The sequence below is a fragment of the Zosterops lateralis genome (genome assembly GCF_965231275.1).
Source record: "Zosterops lateralis genome assembly, chromosome: 3".
Taxonomy (NCBI): domain Eukaryota; kingdom Metazoa; phylum Chordata; class Aves; order Passeriformes; family Zosteropidae; genus Zosterops; species Zosterops lateralis.
In genome coordinates this window covers 58,535,407-58,557,450 of record NC_139764.1, presented here as the reverse complement: position 1 = coordinate 58,557,450, position 22,044 = coordinate 58,535,407, and the positions used below count along the sequence as shown (strand labels likewise).

The window sequence follows — 22,044 nt, the reverse complement described above, 5'->3', positions numbered from 1 at the left end:
GTTCGCAACAAATCTCTGCCACTGAAAGACAATTCCACAGAGAAAAATGACCCAAATTAGTAAAATCTACTTTAAATCTTCTCTCAAAAGACAGTAACAGTTTTCCCATTAATACAAGGGAGTTGGGATTTTACCCTTTTACAAACAACTAGTTACTTTATCAGAATGCAAAATTAAAAACTGGATCGGTACTATGTTATTGTTTGGGAACAATGACAATTTCCATCCCACCAGAGCCCCAAATATCTCTGCATAACTGAGTTTAAACATAGAAAACACTGGTCAGCTATTTAAAGTAATTTTTCTTATCCTGAAGCCATAGAGAAAGCACAAAGTGGTAGGTGTGCATGACCTCCATTTACAAACATACCCAACAAAACCAACTCAGTGCTTCAAGAGTTTTGAAAACAAGATCATAGGTCAAAATTATGTCATCAGTTTCATGCAAGAACTCATGGAGCTGCTGCTGCAATCAATCAAGCCTGTATCTTAATTTATGTGAGTAAACACACAGCTTACTGTTGAGCAGATTTTAAATTTTCACATATACTTTGTTTTAGAATATAGGTGGTGTGTGCAACAAAATTCCAGGGTACGTTATTTTATATCATATCCTTACCCAGTGGGGAAGTTTTCCTTCGGGATATAGCTTTCTGATTTCTGTAACTGCAAAGTAGGCAGGCAGCAAACAAGCATTTCTTTCCAAGATGTAGGCTACCACCTATAAATAAAAAAATACATCATTCTGTCTACTAGTTTGAGACAACCCACTAAAAACAGATACAAGAATTAAAATGCTTTTTTTAAGTTGTATTCTGATAGTAATACTTCATTCTCAAACCTGTTTTTAATTATACTAGCATAAGTTAAATTATTTGAGCCTAATTAAGACCACGCCTCCATGTCTGCCCACAAAGTACTGAAAGCAATTACAATTTTTATTCACTAAGAAAAAACTATTAATATCATTATTATATCCTATGTATTTTTCCTTAGGCATGTCAAGCATTTTGGCCTGATTCTCTTATTAGGGATTTTAACACTTACTTACAATATCCCACAAGAGCATTTTGTTTACTGTATACATTGCAATTATAGCAAAGAATTAGAACACAAAGAGTAAGACTTTCCTGTTGAATTTTACCAACAGTCAGAGCTATCCCAACCATCAGAAACTCATTAATAACAAGAGAATGAGGCCTGTCTTCCTCTACAGTGGTATAAAATCCATATAGTTACCTCTCTTGCTGCTAAAAGCTGCTGTACAACAGCTGAGCTCACAGTGTTTGGAATTGTTAGGATTTTCTCTAGGATCACTTTCAGCAGATCACGCACACCCTGAAAGAAAGCACGCGAAATTAACATTCCTAGATATTCTTTACTTCTGGCAGAAAGATTACACCATCAATATGGTCAGACAATATTTTGATAGAAAAATTAGTTCTTGCTGCTAAGTGTCAGAAGACAAACTGCTCCTGAGAATATTAATACTGACTACATTAAAATTTGACACTAATTACAATAAATCACTTATGGAACTTTTCTGTCTTAGGATGCTCCAGAAGGGAAAGTAACAGTTGGTATTTTGATGTGCATCCAGAGACATGCAACCTACAAAGCCTTTTGCCAGCACAATGTTGCTCTGGCTGCAAATACAACAGTTATTTTTTCTGCTCTAACATGATCAACAATGCAGAAAGGTGATTCTCTGCAAGACACATATGGTTTCCTACTCCTTCTGTTGAATCTCTACCATGCAAAGGACTCAGCTTCCACATTTTTTGCTATGTAGCAATAGAGGTTAAAGCAGATGACAGAATTCCAGCCTTAATGCTTGATAGTTTTTATTTGCCAGTGTTTACCCTAACTGCATTAGGGTTATTTAGCTTGTAACTGAAAACAGAGAAAAGAGACTGTACCAGAGAAAAAAAGTATGAAGAGTTAGACTGTAAATACAAAATTATCTCTTAGGGTAAAGTTCAGAAAGCATTAAAAGTGCTCACTGAATTTTATTTTCTGAGAAAAGCAGACCTCAAAAAATGGGATGTCTCTGAGATGAAATCATAAAAACAAAGGTAACAAATACCGTCTTTGCAAAGAGAAAGGAATGAGTGGCAGATACCTTGTAGTCTACACCTCCAATTATCTTCCGAACCAATTTAAATGTTAATGCCCACAGCTGGGTCCTTTCCCACTCAAGTGTATCGGAGTTTATCAGAGATTCACAAACCATCCTAGCAGAAAAAGACAATGCAAGAATGAATAGCAGATAATAAGCACATGTTTTCCAGCAGTAACTGTAAAATGTCATTGCAAAAATACCTCCAATATAACATCTTCCATGTATCTAATCAGTTATTCCAATGTAGCTCACCTGGGTGGCAGAAGTCCAGTTTCTACTGCCATTGCTAAGCAGTCATAAAGAAAAGAAATTCTTTTAGGACTATGTTGACTATGAATGAATCTTACAATCCACTGGACACACTGTTCATGGGACTCCTGAAAAAATAACGGAGAGGAGAAAGAACGCATTTACAAATGAAACAAACTATAAAGTTCATATAGTATCCTACTATGAAAAAATGAAACTAATGCAAGGCCAGGACTATAAATAGGTAAAAGTCATCCAGTTGCCCAACCTATAGCTTTTCCTACAAGTCTTTCGATCCTATCTTGAATCTCACTTGTCCAGCAGAAGTTGATCAGTTGTACAATACAGGAAACATTTTCTAGCTTAACCATTAATTTCTATAATTAACTTTGGTTTTCACAAGTAAATTAGCACAGACTAAAGTAAAATAGAACTCTTCTTCATTATTTTTTCCCTTCCATAATTACAATCAAATTCAGTGAAAACAAAGATGAATAGGCCTCCAATTATGGAGCACTGTTTGGAGGTATCTAGCATTTGAAAGGTATTTTTTTTACTTAACCATCTTAATTTATTTTTTCTCTTTTACCAACTTACCCACTTCTACCAAAAATTCTGGAACAACCTTTTAGTGTTTATTTCTTTACTGTTACACTTCTATTTGTTTATCTTTATTTGCACTGCACGCCAACCTTTGCTGAACAACCATATAACCTTACGAATCTCAAAATTACCTTTTTATTCTTGCAAAGTCTATCTATATTCTTTACTACATCATGTCTGAAATCAGATTCTGGATGACTGGACACAGACCTTATAGCTTAAGTGTTTGTCTACTAGAAAAGGTATCCTTATATTTAAAAAGTATATAAAGTACAAAGACATAAGCAACGAATCAAATGTTAACCTGGGAAAGACTGCTCCAGAACTGCCTAAAAGCTCCCAGGCAGCTGATCAGTTTGGTTCTCTCATCTTCAGGAGTGTCCATAAACATCCTAAGGCAAGTAAGAGCATTAGTTACTAGCAGTACCCAATGAAACAAGTAGAAAAAATACATTTATACATAAAACCTTGCACAAATAAAGCAGTATTATACTTACCCAGGAAAAGCTTCTTCAATTACTTCTGTTTTCTGTAAGAGAAAAACCCCAAGTGAGATATGGCTAGAAGGTTTTCTAATACTGTAATGGCCCCAGGATGAAGCACAAAAGACAAAGTCAGATTGCTGTGGGACTGTAGCAGCGAACGATCGCCTTCTGCTAAAATCACACTATTCCAGAGATTCCTTTGTTTTCATATAGACATATAAATGTTTCAGATCCAGATTAAGGCTTTGTTTCTTTGTTTTGGGTGCTATTTTTTTTTTTGTCTTTTAAGCACTGAGAGATTAATTCACTTAATACAGCTCTCTCCTCATAATTTGAAAAATTAGTACGTTTGAATCCATTATGGTTTTGCCCCTCTTATGTTCCATGACACTCAGTTACACAAATAAATTAAATACAATTACTTTCTCATCCAAATTTAGATCCATTGCTTTTTACATCTGATTGAATGACATGATGGTCTTGTACTAGCTAAAAAGCTAAATATGCATATCCAATTTATCTCCTCTAAGACCTTCCTCTATCCCCCCTCTCCCCCACTCCCCCTTTTCTTTTTCAACTCCATTTTGCTCAAAGGCTTCTACATCATTATTCTAAAACTTCAGCAAGTAGGTTCTAGAAAATATTTCCTAAAGCTTTTCCTACCTTTTGTAAGAATTTCATATTATACTCAGGTGTGATCTATCACTGAACACTTTGTATTTTCACTGTTATATTACAGCCATAAGAGCATGTAACAAAATCGACTTTCTGGTGTTCTTTTTCCATCATTTGGCCCAGAATTGCCTGTCACTGCTATTCAAGAAGCAAAGGAGAAGCTGACACCCATCTGCTCTGCACAGAAAGCAAGGTAAGGTTTGCTGCTGTCCACCACGTTGGTACCAGCAGCAAGGAAAGCAGCAAGTTGCTATTTTATCAGTTATGGCTCCAAAAATACAGAGAAATTTTCTCAGGGACAATTTTGTTGCTGTTCGTTATCAATCTTAGGCAAATAACAGCACATAAAAACAGGTAGTGTGACAACACAAGCAAATGACAACGTTAAAAATACAAAACCAATCTGGACGGAAGTGCCAAAATGAGGAATCAGTCACATGTAGGCAATTAATATGCTATAATCAACTTAAAACCACACACAAAAAAGTACATCATGCATTTTATAATGACAACTTGAAACAGAAAGGTTGGGGGTTTTTTCCCTCTACTGAAATTCATCATAAGGAAAAAATTTTCAATTGCTCTGAGACCTACATATTCTTTCCACTTCAGACATTTCAATCAGCTTTTTTCTGAAATGTCAGTCAGGCTCCTGTTCAGGATCAGCTCCTGTCACCCCAGTGTTTCCAGCTGTGAACATCTCATATCTACCAAGAACATCATTCATTTCTGCCCCATATAAGTGTGATTAATGACCCACTGACTTGGCTTCACAAAGGTAAAGTCCTGTTTAAATAATTTAATATATTTCTATCATAAGGTCACCTACCTAGAGAGGACAAAGAGAAGGCACTGGAAGTACTTTTTCTGGATAATGCTTTTAATACACATCATCCTTCTGGACAAGTTGTTGAACTGTGGGATAAGCAGGTTCACAGTGTGCTGGGTGAAGAACTGGCTGGAGGGCAGAGCTTGAAGGGGTGAAGGCAGTGGGGCTGCATCTGGCTGGTGTTGGGTCACCAGTGGGGTTCCTCTGGGCTCAGTTCTGGAGTTCAATATATTGATATAATGGTGTAGGAGTTGGGTGCACCATTAGCAAAACTGCTGTTCACCCTCTTGAGGGATGAGAGGCCTTACAAAAGGATGTGGATAGACTGGAGCACTGAGCAATCAGTGACATGAAATTTAGGAAATGCCAGATTCTGTAGCTGGGACACAGTAATGCTGTATAACAAGTATAAACTGGGAGAGGAGTGTCTGGAGACCAGCCCTGCAGAAATGGATCTGGGGGTGCTGGGCAGCAGCAGCTCAGTGTGAGCCAGCAGAGAGAGCCCGGGCAGCCAGGAGGGCAAACCCCATCCTGGGCTGCATCAAACCCTGTGTTTAATCATCCAGACAAAAGAGGTGATTATCCTGCTGCACTCAGCTTTAGTATGGCCACACCTCGAGTACTGTGAGCAGTTCTGGGGCCTTGAATGCATCCATGGATAGGCAGCAAAGCTGGGTAAAGTGTTGGAAGGAATGTCCTATGGAAAGTGGAGAAGGCCTTCGGGCTAACTCTGTTTCATCTCGCAGGCAGCATTGTGCGTACTTATTTCCACAATCTGATCACACCATTACCCTGGCTCGCCTATCGGGACATCCATCTTCTCCTGTCTCCTTCAAAACTCCTTAAACTGCTTATTTTACAGCAAACTCAGCGCTCTGTAATTCGGTATTGGCTAAGCAAGCTGTTTTAGCCCAGTTCTGCTCTGTCCCAGCGGGGGCAGACGGCAGCCCTGGAGAATCAATCACCTTCCCGCACGGCTCCCCTGCTGCTGGAACAGCGCCAAACACGGCCGAGGACGACGAGGGGCTCCACCGCACCGACTGCGCCATGAAAACCAAAAGTACCTCTTCCACCTGCCTTTCATCTCCCCCAGGACGGCCCCACCCTCCCCACTCCCCCGCAGAGGGAGCGCGGCGGGCCGCACGAACCCGGACTGCGGCGGGCCCGCCCACAGCGCTGCCCCGGGGACGGACTCACCACCACCTCCTCGAAGATGCTCTGCAGCTGGGTCTCCATGGGCACCATGGGGATCGCCATGGGGCCGGGCCGGGCCCCGCCGGGCCCTTTGTCAGGCGCAGGCGGCGGCGCCCACCCCGCCTTGCCCGCAGCGCCGGAAGGGCCGTCCCGGATGGCGCTCCCCGGGAAGCGCCGGCTCCGCACGGCCGTTCCGGCTGCGCCCGCTCCCGCCTGCCCGCAACGGGGAGGGGAAAGCAACAGCGTCTTAAAACTTGGGAGCGGCTTGGTTTTGGTTTTCTTTTCATGAAAATATTCGCTTAGGCTTCTTTTGTTTTTGAATACTCTTTTCTTAGCATATTTTGGCGAAATGGTGGTTCTGGTTCTTGCGGCAAGGACTCCTGGGGTTATGATGTGGTCCCTCTGCAGGGTTGACTCCCTGCCCTCCTCTCCCAGTTTCTGCTTGTGTCCAGTTTGGTGTCATTACTGTGGAGTCATTCATTCATAGTAAATCATAGAACAATCTGAAAACAACGAGTTTATCTAAAGACACCCAGAAACAATCACAGAATGGGTCGGGTTGGAAGGGCCCACAGTGGGTCATCTGCTCCAGCCTCCCTGCTCAGGCAGGGCCATCCCAGAGCACAGGGCACAGGGTTTGTCCAGACGGTTCTTGAGTATCTCCAGAGAGGGAGAGTCCACACCCTCTCTGGACAACCTGTTCCAGTGCGTGGTCACCTGCACAGTAAAGAAGTTCTTCCTCATGTTCAGGTGGAACTTCCCTATCCAACAGTTTCTGCCCATTGCCTCTTGTCCTATTGCTGGGCACCACTGAGAAGAGCCTGGCTCCATCTTCTTGGCACCCACCTTCAGATACTGACAGACATTGATGAGGTCCCTTCTCAGTCTCCTCTTCTTGAAGCTGAAAAGGTTCCCTCAGCCTTTCCTCGTAAGGTGCTCCAGTCCTCCAGGCAACCCCTTAGGCCTCCACTGGACCCATTCCAGGAGCTCCATGTTGCTCTTGCCAGAACTGCACACAGTAAAATGCAATAGTATTACATTTAAAAATTAATACAATTGTATTACATTATAATCACAGAATCATTAAGGTGGGAAAAAAACTCTAAGAACATTGGAAGTCCAACTGCCAAGCCCATTGCCAAACCATGTCCCCAAGGGCTACATCTGCACATTTTTTGAACAGTTCCAGGGACAGTGATTCCACCACTTCCCTAAGCAGTCTGTTTCAATGCCTAACCACCCTTTACAGCGAAGAATTTTTTCCCAATATCCAATCTAAACCTCCCCTGGTGCTACTTGAGGCCACTTCCTTTTGTCCTGTAACTTGCTGCGTGGGAGATGTGGCTGATCTCCACCTGTCCACAACCTCCTATCTGGTAGAGAGCATTTTATATATATATATATATATATATATATATATATATATGTGTGTGTGTGTGTGTGTGTGTGTGTGTATATGTGTATATGTATATGTATATGTATATGTATATGTATATGTATATGTATATGTAGGGGGTTTTATACTAAAAAGAAGTGTAAAATGCTGAATCAAGACAGTTCTAAAATTTTATGTGTTTGATGCTAACACTGAGTTTTTTGACCTCTCTGTGGATGTTTGGCTACAAACATCCAACCAGTGCTGGTGAACAGGTACAAACTTACGTCTTCAACAGAAAATAAAGCTGATCACCTCCCTGTCAGATCAATTATCAAGCTGATAGCTGGAGGCCTCAGAGCAGTGAAAACTTTACATTTTCAGGCTTGGAGTTGAGTGGAAAATAGCAGACTGAGCTCATGGGGGAAATGCTCACGTGGAATTGGATAGAAAATTACTTGTTTTAAATGTAAACAGCTTTTGTGTAAACAGGCCTGGAAGAATACATAACATAAACAATGAGAAATGTTATAAGTAAATTTAAGAAGTACCACAGAAGACAGTGATACATGGGGCATCAGTGCTTGCACAGCTGGCAGAGATGTGTGTTGTAGCCAACAGGCACAGGATGCTTTGAAGTCAGTGTTTTCCTGTCAGCAATGGGAAATACTTGGTTAGGAATCAAATAATGCTTATATGCATGTTATTTACCTACATATACATGTAACAGATGACCATTGAAATCAGAGGGGATGCAGTTGAAGGTCTGCTTGTGCTTGCTTGTCTTGCTCTTAGAATTGGGTTGCCTTCAGTCTTAACATGAAGTTATTTATTCTGTGAGAATTGTTCTTTGTACTCTTCATTGTATGTTTATTTAAAGAGTGTTGCACAACAATCTCACATCTCCCATCAACACCCAGTGTCAGTACTTGTCTATCCTGGACAGACCACCTCATATTTTATTAAAATGACAATGCAGACAGTGTCTACACAAATTCTGTTCCAAGCTCTTAATCCATTCCCACAATGTCCCGTAAGAGGACTGGAAACTAAGCCCAAAAGAAGTTGTTTTACTCATTATAATGTCTTATTATTATTTTGAGGAGCAGTCTACTCTTCTTACTTTTTTTTCTGCTTTACTGCTTTGTCACACTCCTGGGCTAACAGGCATTCCTATCCACCCCTGATACATACCAACATACAATCTGTCCACTATTTGTGCCTAATACAACTTTACCTTGATTTAAAGTCGTTAGCCAACATACATTCTAAACAGAACTTAGCATGCAAGCCTTAATCTAGCTGGTCATATTTAGTAGACAGACTTGGTCTAATCCTTGTTAGGGTCCTGGTTTGCAACTTGTTCCAAATGCTATACAAAATTTTGGATTTTAAAACTGAACCACTCAACCACGTAATAACCTTGAACCCCATAGATTCAAAGGGTGATTTCTGTCCTGAATTAACACCTTGTCTAACCAGATCTCATTTTAACAAAACTGAACTATGAACAAAATTATGATCCTACCTTTGTGTAGAAGAGTAGTAGAAAGAAGGCTCTTGGTCAGGCACAAGAAGTATGAGACATGTAGATGCTTATGATTAGATTTATTGCTAATACAGTACCTAAATATGCCAAAGTGGTATACAGTATAAGCATGTTTTAATGTGTAAACATATTATAACCAGCTTGCATTATAACCAGCTAGAAATGTAAAGCTTTGCTGTCTTTGGCCTTATAGAATGGACAATGGCTGTGGGAAATGGATTTGTAGAGAATTTTCAAAGCCTGACAGAAGGCTCACATAAATGTGCGTCTGCATGCAAACCTTGAGATAAGAAATGCTGACATAGAAATGCCATGGAATAGACACTGTTGAGAGAGAAATGGAACTAGAAACGAGTTTCAAATGATGGCCTTGCAAATAGGACTAGATACTTTGGAGAAATAGAACTATGAAAGGTGCATTGTATTAGGACCCACGAGGGGTGATTTTAGATGATTGGTTTTAAGACATTAACAGCATTGTGTGGCAAAAGCTGATAGGCCAAGAAACGCTTGTAATGTATTGTAATTAGGAAATAGTTGCCTTCTGATTGTGATGGTGTGAACTGTAACATCTATATTGTCTCACCCTACACATGAGACTGAAAATGGAATAAAAGTTTTTAAAATGCCTCTCAATTGCCCCATCTCTGGGTCAGAAAAGGGTGTAATTTGACAAAAGCATCAAAGCATCTGTGGAGCTGCTTTAGAATTTTATCTCTTTACGTGACTAGATTTTGGGGCTCTTACTCACCTGCCCAAAAGTGAGTTTTTCTCATCTTTGGGCTGGTTGTACCCTGCAGGCATCCCTTCCAGGACAGGGGATCTGCCTGGAAGCTGCCTGCAGCCTGGGAGACCAGTTTGCCCAGTTGGCCCGGTCTCCAGCCATATTTAAAACACTTTTGCAGGCTGATGTGTGGCAAAATCAGTTGAAATCATTATAGCTTCCTTTCTCTGAAATGGGTGTTCTTATCTTAGCACCATTCTCACTTGGTCTTCTTATCTTAGGACAGATCATATTTCCCATCAGAAACAATTGTAAAGGAGAGGGGTGTGTTTTTGGGAAAGCACACACCTGACTAACTTATCTCAGTCACAACTTGCCAGAGAATCTCATTATTGGGTTGGAGCTGGGAGCAGCAGGTCAGACCTAAGCAGAGGTCATCCTGCTTTGCCTAAGGGAGCCAAGCATCCAGGAGGAGGAACAGTACTGCTATTAACGCTCTAGTGGCTGCACCCGGGTGTGTCTGCCAAGACACGAACCACTATGAGACTTTGTACTGAGTAACAGAGCCACACACCTCACCAAACAAGGCAGAAAAGCAGCATTTGAGTGAGGATGAAATGACCCTCCTCACCCAGGCACAGAAAAAGCAATGCACTTTTCAAAATTATTGTAAATATCATATTACTCTAGCAAAAACACCTTCATCAAAATGACTATTTTAATGTTTGTGGGTGACAAGAAACATTTATGAGAAAAATGGTTAAACTTTGAAATGCTTTTTCCTGAGTGAGTGCCATTCATTTCAGAAGATAGATAACAAATGAATGCAAAAGTATCTTAGAATTCATGATCTCTAGAGTCTGTCTAGTTCTTCATGGCCTTAGAGGACTTGTGGCTGCTTAGTAGTGAAAATTGAAAGTGTCTACAACACAGTGCTAGTCAGAAATCGGTTTAATTGAAAAAAAGGACAATTAGGAGACACAAATCAAGCAAAAGGTTAACAGCCAGGTGATTTGGCATTTAGCCAAGAGCACACCTGCTATTTCAGGGACATTTTTAAAATACCTTTTCTATTGCATCATTCTGTTGCAGATTCATAAATCATCGTGCATATTCAAACTTTTCCACAAACTAGTTTCCATATTCCAGGAACTGTTTGGCATGGCCACTCCTTGGATCCCCCTTTTTAAAGCATGCATGTTTCTTGGCTGTGTCTTCATTATCACCTCCAGCTTGGAAAGTAGGACCTTGGTCCCTACTTTCCACAGACAGTCAGTGTTGATAATTGGTATGTCAGGAGTTCTCATCATATGTTTGCTGGATGTTATCTCAACCAAACAAGTTACAAGCATAACTATATATCAGGTATCCCACTACCATGTCTAAGTTTTGCTAACAGCAGAAATAAAAACTATATCCTTACAGCAAAATTATTATACATATAGCATTCACCTTAATATTTGCAGAAAGCTAATCATATAATATGTATTTATAACGTGAACAAATGGGCACCTCACACCATGTGATGCTGTGCTCAGCAATAGAACTTTGGGGCAAAAAAAGGAAGCCATAGTGAATGGTCAGAGTGATAGTGTTTGCCTCCCCAGTAATCATGACTTGTGGTGGAACTCTGCCTTCCTTGAAGTGGCTGAACACCTGTGTGCTAATGTGATGTATCCATTAAGTGATTTTGCTTTGTTTGTGTGAGTGGTTTTGCTTTACCTATTGAACTGTCTTTATCTCAACTCAGAAGTTTTCTCATTTTTACCCTTCCTGTTCTTTCCTGCTCCCTGCAGCAAGGGACAGTTTGAGTGGCTGTGTGGGGCTGAGCTGCCTGCTTCATATTAACCCACAAGTGTGTTTTTTGGTACCCAGTGTGGGCCAAAGGGGTTGAAGATAATGGCAGATTTTATAGGAATGTGCTCCACTGGATTTACAGCTGTTACAGCCATTTGAGCTATTAATTGGCATATTGCTGCTCTCGCTGGAGGACCTGCTTGCTTTGCTCTATATTAGAATGAAGGGGTTGTTCATGGTTGCCATAGGCTGTCATGCTTATCGTGCCACTTTCCTGTTCCTGGGAACATTTTGACAACAGCACTGGCCACGTGCCCAGGCTGACAGATGGCCTGGTCATTGCTGCTGTTCCTCTACTGCTCTAGGCATGTTGCAACTATAGTCTGAACGTGGGTTGAAGGGGCTGTGAGCTCTGAATAACACCAGGCTGGAACAGGTGTACTCCAAAGTGTCTGTGGATATGTCCATAGTGGAGCAGTTACACCCTTGAATAATAGAATTATAGGATAATTTACTTTGGAAAAGACTGCCAAGTCCACCACTAAATCATGTCCCTAAGCACCACATTTCCATGTCTTTTAAATACCTGCAAGGATGGTGACTCAGCCATGCCCCAGCGCTTGGCAATACTTCTGAGGAGGAAAATTTTCCTAAGAGCAACTTGAAGCCTTTTGCTCTTGTCCTGTTACTGGAAGAAGAGGCTCACCTGGCTACAACCTCTTTTCAGTAGCTGCAGAGGGTGATAAAGTTCCTTCCTAAGCCTCCTTTTCTCCAGGTTAAACAGTCCCAGCTCCCTCAGCCATTTCTTGTAAGACTTGTGCTCTAGACCCTTCCACAGCTTTGTTGCCCTTCTCTGGATGTGCTCCAGCCCCTCTATGTCTTGTAGTGAGGGCCCCCAAACTGGACATGGCACTCAAGGTGTGGCCTCACCAGTGCCAAGTACAGAGGGACAATCACTGCCCTGCTCCTGCTGGCCACACTGTTGCTGATCCAGGCCAGGATACCACTGGCCTTCTTGGCTACCTGGGCACACGCTGGCTCATCTCCTGCTGCTGTTGACCAGCACCCTAAGGTCCTCTTCTGCAGAGCAGCTTTCCAACCAAGGGAAAGCCTCCAACCTGGGAGTCCACAGCAGCATGGTAAGAGGAGGAATTAATTAAGGAACCTTATAGCCTTTTTCAAGGGGACCAGGTGTGAGAATTGAAATGGATACAATTTAAGCGTTATAACTCATTGCTTGAGTTGCGTGTTATTATGTGGGAAGCGCTATAGCAAAAGCCACCTGAACAGAGGGCAAACTTCACAGGAATCCTTTCTTGTTTAACCCAACCTGAGTAGGTTTTGACAACCAGTAGCTCCACACAACACACCGCCTGTCCTGAGCAATCACCACAAGGGATGGAATCCCGGTCATAGAAGAAGGGAACTCAATGGACATTTTATGGACATTTTACAGGGGTGTCCCATAGAGTAAGGGAGTGATATCTGTCTGTAAACTAAAGGGTGATGATCTCTCTGTGTGTGTATGATTAATGGGGATGTACTAGATAATGTGGGACTTGAGCATGACACGAATTGTATAGAACAAGGAGATTTTACTAATTTGGGTTGCGGTGGAGTTAAATTTCTTCATATCAGCTTGTATAGTATAAAAGTTTGGATTTTTAAAAAAGATAATTATAAATATTATAAATTTAATTATTATAAGTTGCAGCTCATGTGATGCTCAAATTTAGAATCAGATCAACCTCTGAATAGTTACACATTCATAGTACTAGTAGGCTATGAAGGTAATTTTCATAACAGCCAATCTTCCCAGTAACCACTAAGTTGAAACATAAATAAATTTAAAATTGTACTTAAAAAAAACCTTTTTATTTTTCTATTGAATTTGATTTGGCTGTATACAATTTGTTTTTAATTAACAGTTTTAACTACTAAAAAAAAGTGTAAGAAGGGGAAAAAAGTTGAGACGAAGATGGATTGAAACTCTCAGGGAGGAATCCTCTAATGCTAAATAAGGAAATGGATCTGAAAACGTAGGCATGGCACAACAGAAGTAAGAAACGGTCTCCTTTCATATTGGTTTCTTATATTTAACACTTTCTTTGAGGGTAAATTCTCTGGATGCCAAGCTTTTAACCAAATATTTGAGTACTTGAGTATTTTTGCATTTTATTGCTTAACAACATTTTAATTCTAATCTCCACTTAAGTGTTTGCCTAATGCCTTTCTTATCTTGAACAGTCAAGTTCCCTGAAGCTGATAATGTTTTTCAGTCTTTGACCTTTCAGAGTAGTTTTCCTGCTTGCTTTGGATTCTTGCAAACCTAACACGGATGCAAATGCTGAGATCTCATAAAAAGTTCTATGAACAAAGTACTAGAACTCTGGAAGGAGGAGTAGCATCTAACTCGCAGCTAACACTGCTGGGGAGGCTGAGGAAGGCGGAAGACGCAGAAAAGAGGCAGATCTCGACAAAATGGAGCTTGAGGATGATATAGCCAGGGATCACAGAGGATATTCGGAAGAGGTGTCTTTAAAACCAGAGGAGTGTGTGAAGAAAAAAACCGTCTTGAAATACAAAATCATCTGTGCTGTAAGTAGCCGCTCTTCAGGGCTGCTAGTTTAACAATTCTCAAATCTGCAGGATTTTTTGAAGTTTCACTGTATCAGTATAATCATTCAAGGTAACTTAGTAATTGGTCGTTAATGTTTTACTGCATGAGTGTGTAATCGAAACTGCAGTAGCCTCACTGGCACATTTCTAAAGTTCTGGTACCTATGAAGCAATTTTTTTTTTTTACTGGCAGTTTTTTTTTGTTGTATTTCATTTACCTGACAGTTCTTTTGCATAGTGAAGACATTGCTTCGATTTTTTATTTTAGATATTGTCTTAAAACAATTGTTTGTGGCCAAAGCAACTACATTTTCTTTTTGCTTACTTTTGTATCTTTACAGTTGTCATTAACAAAACAGAACCTATAGGCAAGTCGTTGGCAGGAAGCATTCAGGAAGCAAGGCATAGGAAAAGGCTAATGTAGCATTTTGTCCAGTATTGTCAGTCCCACATCTCAAATATCATGTCAACTCTTTACATCTTCCCTGAGGCTTTAAGAGCTATGCAGCTGCCTTGTAAAATTAATAAAGTGTAGGCTTTTTGTTAAGTTTTTAAAATATTTTTTGTGTCTTCTGTTTGTGACCATAATAGACACAAACATTAAATATGTGTATATGTTTGCGCAAGCTCTTGCATTTGTAAATTGAAATTTAGAGAAAACTACAGATACCGATTTTAGAGAGATTTGCAACTTAATTTTGAAATCAGCCCTATGTAAAAGAAAGTCAAGCTTCTATACTTTTCAGCTCTATATGTCATCAGAACAATTTCACATAATAGAATTAACTATTTGATGCTGCATTGTGCAATGATCGCATAAAATATGAAGGAAATACTGGAAATGGTGAAAAGAAGATGAAATAGGAGACGTGTTTTTCCTAAAGCTATCAGTTAAAAATGAGTCATGAGAAACAATATGGGAAAATTGCGTAACTATAAAAGAAACTAAATTATACCTTCAAGAGATACTGGAAGAGTAAAGTGAGAAATATAAGTATCCTAAAACATTAATTCTTTCAGATGCACTAGTTTTCAAATGCCTGCCTGTACAAATCCCAAAATCTACATATTGGAGGTGTAAACGGTTAAAATTCCACACAATTTTTTTTTCTAAATCCAATTCATTAAATACTTTCTTGGCAACCTTTTCCTGAAAGTTTAGGCAGAGAATTGTATGCTCACAAACAGGAGTCACACTGTCACACAGTAAATCCTCCAGCGAACAGAGCATTTGCTCTAGGAACAACTATTCTGTGAATAAGTAGTTGTAATCTTGAATTTAGTCATAGAAGTTATCTGTGGAAAGCCTGAGGATTTAAAAAGGTGCTACCAATATTATTTCACCTTCAGAATGAGTGTTCCAAAATCAAGAGTGTTTGTGTAAATGTTATAATAAATTCAGCATCTTATCTGTACACCTGATGGGAGTTACTGGGTTTTACTTCAGCTGTCTCATTATTTGAAGAAGTGGGAATGTTTGTTGTTGTAATAGCTGTACTTAAATTTGTATTTCAATTTAGTATCATCTATTTATTTCAATTACAAATGTGAGTTTTGATCAAAATGAAGGGTAAAACCATAGTGTCTTTAAGGTGAAAAGTACATGCCCTGGCGATTAGGCTTATCTGTGCTCAGTGAAACATGACCTGTTAGGTGAACTTGGCAGTGTTATCCTGCCCAGAAAGCATGGCTGCTGGTCTGTCCCAAAAGAACTCTCCAACACCCTTATTGTCAGACCCCGCTGACTGGATGCAGGATTTAACTGCTGTCTTCACACCTGAGGTCTCTCTTCAAGGGACTTAAGCATTTCTGCCGGTTTGGGCAATTTTTCCACACATCCTTACTCCATCTGTCTGTCTTATCCAGTTCTCTCACCAATTCCATTTCCACTCCTTTTGAGGTACATCTGTACAAAAACCTGTGAGTAAGTAGCAGGAAGAAAGTAAAGGTGAGAAGGAGAAAGTGTGAAGAATGTAACTATGGCATTGCTAGTGTTTGGTGTTGCCCGAGAAATAAATCAGTTGTACACCCACATCTGAGAACTGAGCAGCCCTCCCTGCTGCCACACTTCTGCCCAGCCACCTGCAAGACAGGACAGGCAGCAGCAAAGATGAGGGGGATTCAGTTCCTCTCAGTTCCTTACAATTGCTGTAGTCTCAGATAAGAGGCTCCATTACAGTAACACTGAGCTTGTCAGTAGCCCTCTCTCACTCTACTTTATTTCAGCCGTAGTATTTCCAGGAATCAGTCAGCTTATTCTCAGAAATAGCAGAAGACAAAAGAAAGCTCTGAGGCCAAAGTGGGACATAAACTGGGCTGGTTCATGGTGGTTTTTTCTGTGATACGCATTTCCTTTCCCATAATTATATTAGTGAAGAGGAATGTTCATACATCACAAAATACTCTGAGAGGGTTGTCACTTTTCACTGCACCTTTCAGCCAGCATGAATTGCCATTTGTCTTTGGTATCTATTAAGCTGACAGTGGCTTCCTCAGCTCTGCCCCAGTCTCACAAAAGTTGTGCTGCTTTCTGTTACAGAGCTTCCTTGAGCTGTTAGTCTCTTTCCAGTTTCCTTTAACCTTACTAACAGGGTGACTAGTTATAAAAAAACTGGGATGTGGGTGAAAATTCTGCAGCCTCAATCTAGCTAAAATCTTAAGAAATCCTTGTGGTTATATCAGGCAAATGCAGAAGATAAACAGAAGTAATTACCTTTATTAGTACAGATAAAGCATATGCAAAACAGATAAATACACTGATCACTTCCTACTATCTTTTCTTCAGTAAGGATTTCCCCAGTTATGACATTGAAACTGGCCATAGGTTAAAAGTGCAGCATTAAGACCTCAGCTTCTAAGGTTATAATTATTGTGCCTCTCCTATCTTCAGGCTCATTTTTTTGATTAAGAACCTCAGTGAAATGATTAGTTCTTAATAAATCATGCATTCATAGAAATATTAACAGTAGAGTTGATTTCTAATAAACATAACAATTTATCACAGTTGTGAACATTGATTTCCCTGTGTCTGTGTGACAGGTGCTGCTGTGTGCTTTGGTGGTTGTATCCCTGGCACTAGGTTTAGGACTAGGACTCAACCGTGGAATCCAGGAGCAAGGTATGTTTATGATACTTTCAGCACAATTGCCAAAGATCTGGATCTAGTAAAGGCTTTCAGCAAAAGCCCTTTTGTAGTGTAATGCAAATGATCTGTGAAAAGTCACCACCTGTGGAAATAAAGTTCTTGCATTTTTCGAGTTCAATTGTATAAAAACTGAACACTCACAATCTATACTTGAAAAACCTGTCCTAAACCACAAAGTGCCTTGCTGAATCTCTTCAAAAGTGTGAAACCTAGTTCACACTGTATTTTATTACATTAAACCTTCCAGAAAATTTGAGATATGTGTTATGTTATTACATATAATTATTGCATACTTGAACAATATTTTGTGAAAGAAATATCATTAGATCATCTTCAGAGCTTGTGCTTTGAGTATATTTGGCATAGTTCAGGAAGCTGATGCTAAAACTGATTATGAATATTTTTTGAAAACTTGAGTTTCTATAAAGCTACATTAAAAGGGGGTAGTGGCTTGATGTGGTGGAATGGTATTTCTTAGTTGGAAAGACAAAGTAATGTTTTGATGTTAGGGAGTTGATCTAGATGAGAACAAACAAACACAACACACTGAATTAAATAAAACACTTCATTTAGAATCCATACAATAGTAATCCCACACTGGAGGAGTTCAAGGAAGCACAGTCTCTTTCTCATTGCTGATCAACACATATTATACTTGCTTACCTAGTAGCTCATCAAGTCTTAGACCCTTCTGAAGACTTTCAATAACATGGGCCCTAGCAAAGAAGATGAAATGGAACGGTATTTGGTTTTTAATGACTTGAAAATCATTTTAGCTCTGCATAGACTCTACAAAGTGGATACTAAAGCTCAAATTTGTAGGCAGTGCATCCTGCAAAAGCATGAACCCTGTGGTAATTACAATAGAATTGCTCTATCAAACCTGAGTAGATAGTTATACCTAATGCTGTTTAACTGTGTGACTGGAGAAGAAAGCTGGAAATGCAGGAGCTCAGCAGGGTTCAAACAGTATTTCTGGAGTATAGAGAATGTGGATGTGCTGTGGAGGCTGGTGTGGAACTGCGAGTCATCTTTGGAGATTTGGGGTTGTCTTCAGGTGTCCTCAGGAGACCCAGAGCTGTCCCTGCTTGAAGGTGTCAGAGCTGTGCTGAGGAATACGGTCTCAACTTCCAGTGCCAGGCCCCTCACTTGGACCCTTTTCTTTGTTTTAATGAAAACAGCCAAACCTATAGATTTTTTAGGGACATTGTAATGATAAGGTAGCAGAGATATTGCCAGAGTCCTAAGCGCACCAAAAAGCTTTATGGATTGTCCAGAGGGCTGTTGAATGTCTCCAGGAAAGGAGATTCCCTCAGGCTGTCCCCACCCTGCCCAGGCCCCAGCACTGACCCAGCAGGGATGGCTCCAGCTCCCCACAGCCCTGCCCTGCCTGGCCATGAGTCCTGCTGAGCCAAGGCCACCCACAAGCCAACAGCCTGGCCTTGACTTGTCCCTGTTGTCAGGGAAGTGCCCAGCAGTGCCTGGTGTGGGGCTGCCCTGGTGCTGCCTCAGCTGCCCTGCTCCAGGCTGGAGTGGTGGGATGGCTCCTTGTTGGGAGAGATGGGACAGGAAGGGCTTGTGGATATGATTGCCTAGTAAGAAATACTGGAGATGTAAAACCTGTGAGTGAAATAGAAATGAAGGCCAGCTTTGAGATGTAGGCATGGCAGGCAGGAAGACAGTGATTACCTGGAGTCAGTTGAAGGGCAGAAAACAAAAGGACCCAAGGCTGTAGCCCCTCTCCACCCTGCCAAGGGATCAGGGAAAAAGTAGATAAGAAAAGTAGTCTTTAGAGTTTAAAATATAGGATGATATGGTAATATAGTAGTTCTCATAGGCTGCATGCAAAGTTTGTAGGTTTTGTATCTTGCACTAGTTGGTCACTGTAAATTAGAATATTCAACACAAAAGGAGATATAATGTATTGTTATAAGGTGCTTGCTCTCTTACTCTTAGCTCTCTCTCTTGCTCTTGCTCCTACCTCTTTAACCCCTCTTATCCCTCTTACCCCTCTTAGCTTTTTTACCTCCCTTACCTCATATCCTCTCTCTCCCTCCCTTTCTCTTTGGGGCTTCGCTTCAGCCAAGGCTGGTGGTTGAAGGCAGGCCCTTTTTACCCACGACCCTTGCAATAAAAACACATGTTTCTAGAATATCTCAGGTCTACAGAGTTCCTTCTCCCTGCCATCCATGGATGCTCCTACAGGTTCTGACTGCTGGTCCCTGCCTCAGCTGTCCCTGGGGAGCCCCCATGGCTCTGGTACCCAGTCCTGAGGGAGCTTCCATCCCATGGGGGTATATTACAAGACATCCAAAGTGGGAACCACTCTTCCTCTTTTATTTCAGACCGAGAAATGAGCAGGGGAAATGCCAGTCTCCCCTTCCTCATGCTGGAAGCGTGGGACACCCTGGCATTGCCTCCTGTGCCAGTGGTCCTGCAGAGACCTGTTGGTCCTGTTGCAGGAACAGCCCTGCTCCAGGTTGTGGACCAGCATGGTCCCAACAGCTGTCAGACCTTCAGCTCCCAGAGGAATTCCTACAGCCTTGCTTCCACCGTGCTGGCCCATGTGCTATTCACCATATTGGAAGATGGCTAGGGAATCAGATTTGGGAAATTATTCAGCACATCTCTCCCTGCAGCCCATATCCATGATCTGTTTAACTGACCTGCCTGGGACAGGGATATCTGAGCACTCAGCCTCTCTGCCTTCTCCCTACAGTCAGCTGCAGACACAAGTGCAATGAGCCACACAGGAAGGACGTGTCCGGCTGCCAGTGTGACAGTGGCTGCAAGGAGCGTCAGGACTGCTGCTGGGACTATGAGGACACCTGTGTGGAGCCAAGTAAGTTCCCCTCCAGGCAGTGCTCACTGGTGTCCATTTTATTTTGAATTTGTTTCTCCATGTGACTGTAATAGAAAATGGGTAATTCTCATGTTTATGCAGATACACAGAAGTCATATCACATTTCCGAGGGGGGGAATTGTGACAAAAATCACAAAGTCACAGAATAGTTAAGGTTGGAATGGACTACTGGAGGTCATCTAGTCCAACCTCCCTGCTCAAGCAAGATCCTAGAGCACACTGCTGAGGCTTGTGTCCAGATGGCTTTTGAATGTCTCCAGGAAAGAAGATTCCACAACCTCTCTGGGTAACCTTTCTAGTGCTCCATCACCCTCAACAGTAAAGTTTTTCTTCCTGTTCATGTGGATGAGGCAGAGTCAAGCTGCCTCTGTAATCAAGTGGCTAGAGAGCTGTAACTTGGTGACCTGGCAAGACACAAAATCTTCTTGCATCTTTCTCAAATCAGACCCCTGTATTTTTACATGTTATGGATGACCAAAGCATTTGCCATGCATATTTCATGGCACATATAAAGCTGAAGATGATCATGAGCAGAAATAATGGGTTATCTTTAAGCAGGGCTCTTGAAGCAACCCTGTTGTGCTGTTATCTCTTGCACATTTAAAAATAATGGGGTGTTTTCCAGTCAGCTGTGCTCTCCAGGGGAATAGCCTGGTTCTGCATTGAGCCAGGCTCCTCTCCAGTTACTGTCTCTGCTTTCCCAGCAGCTACTCAGGTATTTCTTCATCCTTTTTGTTTTTTTCTGCCCACTTCAGCCCTTACTTTTTTTTTTTTTTTTCTCTCTCTGCTGGAAGTCACGTGCAAGAGCATGAAAATTATCTGTTTGCTTCTCTTTTTCCTCTGTAAAAGAAATATGGAGTGGGTTTTTTGTTGTTGTTGGTGGTTTTATTGTTTGTTTGGTTTTGTTTGGTTTTGTTTGGTTTTTTTCCTTAGATCTCTTTGGAAAGATGGAAGGCATTGAGGGAGATGACTCTGGGGACACCTTTGTAAAATAAATTATTTTATGGCTCTGTGTTACCGTTCAATGGCCAAAGGAAGAGGCTTTTTGTGTTAAATGAAATCTTGAGTTTTCTTTCCACAGCAAACTTCTAAAGCAACTCAAACAGTACATATAAATAACATTTGTTTTTTCTTTACCTGTTTGGAGGATTTCCATGCAAAGAAGCTCACGTGAGGTTCTGAATGAAATTCTGAAATGATGATTATGAATCATAAATTTTTTCTTCAAATTTTCAGCCCGATCTTGGAAGTGCACTAATTTCCGCTGTGGTGAGACAAGAATACCTGGAAGTTACTGTTCTTGTTCTGATGACTGCTTGCAGAAAAATGACTGCTGTGTAAATTACTACAGTACTTGCAAAGGTAAATCAAAAGTCAAAAAGTTTTATAGATAAATTATTCTATAAAATAGATGGGACAACATTGAAAATATAAAGGGGTAAGTGAATTAGTTTTTCAAGACCAGAGTCTGACTGACATTTTGAAAAATTAATGTTTTGAGGTGAAGCTTTTGGTATTTTTGACTGTGAAAAAGACTGTTTCTGCAGAACACTGTGAATTGTGTCATTCACAAGAAAGATAGAATGATTTGGATATTGCAGAAGTACAGAAGTATACCACATGTGGGGGCTTTGGGTTGTCTCTTTTTTTTTTTTCCCCTCAGAATAGATGGAGACAATCTGAAGTATATGTTGTAGTAGTCATCCCTAATATAAGATTTCCCATCCTTTTTATTACAAATCTGGTTTTAGATTGGATTTTTCATGTTTTATTTATTTTTGAATACCTTTGTTCATGGCTAATTGTTTCATACTG

At 40.8% G+C, this 22,044-nt stretch overlaps 2 protein-coding genes across 3 annotated transcripts in view; one reads left to right on the top strand and one right to left on the bottom strand.

Annotated features, from left to right (window-relative positions):
- The window catches only part of MED23 (mediator complex subunit 23), a 36,646-nt gene extending 30,371 nt beyond the window's left edge, over positions 1-6,275 (bottom strand). For both annotated transcript variants that reach the window (XM_083858006.1, XM_083858007.1), the window contains exons 1-7: positions 6,161-6,275; positions 3,472-3,503; positions 3,279-3,366; positions 2,375-2,499; positions 2,123-2,234; positions 1,240-1,338; positions 620-721 (exon numbers count right to left, since the gene is read on the bottom strand). In XM_083858006.1, coding sequence (XP_083714132.1) covers positions 620-721; positions 1,240-1,338; positions 2,123-2,234; positions 2,375-2,499; positions 3,279-3,366; positions 3,472-3,503; positions 6,161-6,220 — 618 coding nt within the window. In that variant the 5' untranslated portion in view covers positions 6,221-6,275. The remainder of the gene's footprint in view (positions 1-619; positions 722-1,239; positions 1,339-2,122; positions 2,235-2,374; positions 2,500-3,278; positions 3,367-3,471; positions 3,504-6,160) is intronic.
- Positions 6,276-13,879: 7,604 nt separating this feature from the next.
- ENPP3 (ectonucleotide pyrophosphatase/phosphodiesterase 3) overlaps positions 13,880-22,044 on the top strand; it is a 37,057-nt gene continuing 28,892 nt past the window's right edge. The window contains exons 1-4 of the mRNA XM_083858018.1: positions 13,880-14,200; positions 17,261-17,339; positions 20,086-20,208; positions 21,466-21,591. Coding sequence (XP_083714144.1) covers positions 14,084-14,200; positions 17,261-17,339; positions 20,086-20,208; positions 21,466-21,591 — 445 coding nt within the window. The 5' untranslated portion in view covers positions 13,880-14,083. The remainder of the gene's footprint in view (positions 14,201-17,260; positions 17,340-20,085; positions 20,209-21,465; positions 21,592-22,044) is intronic.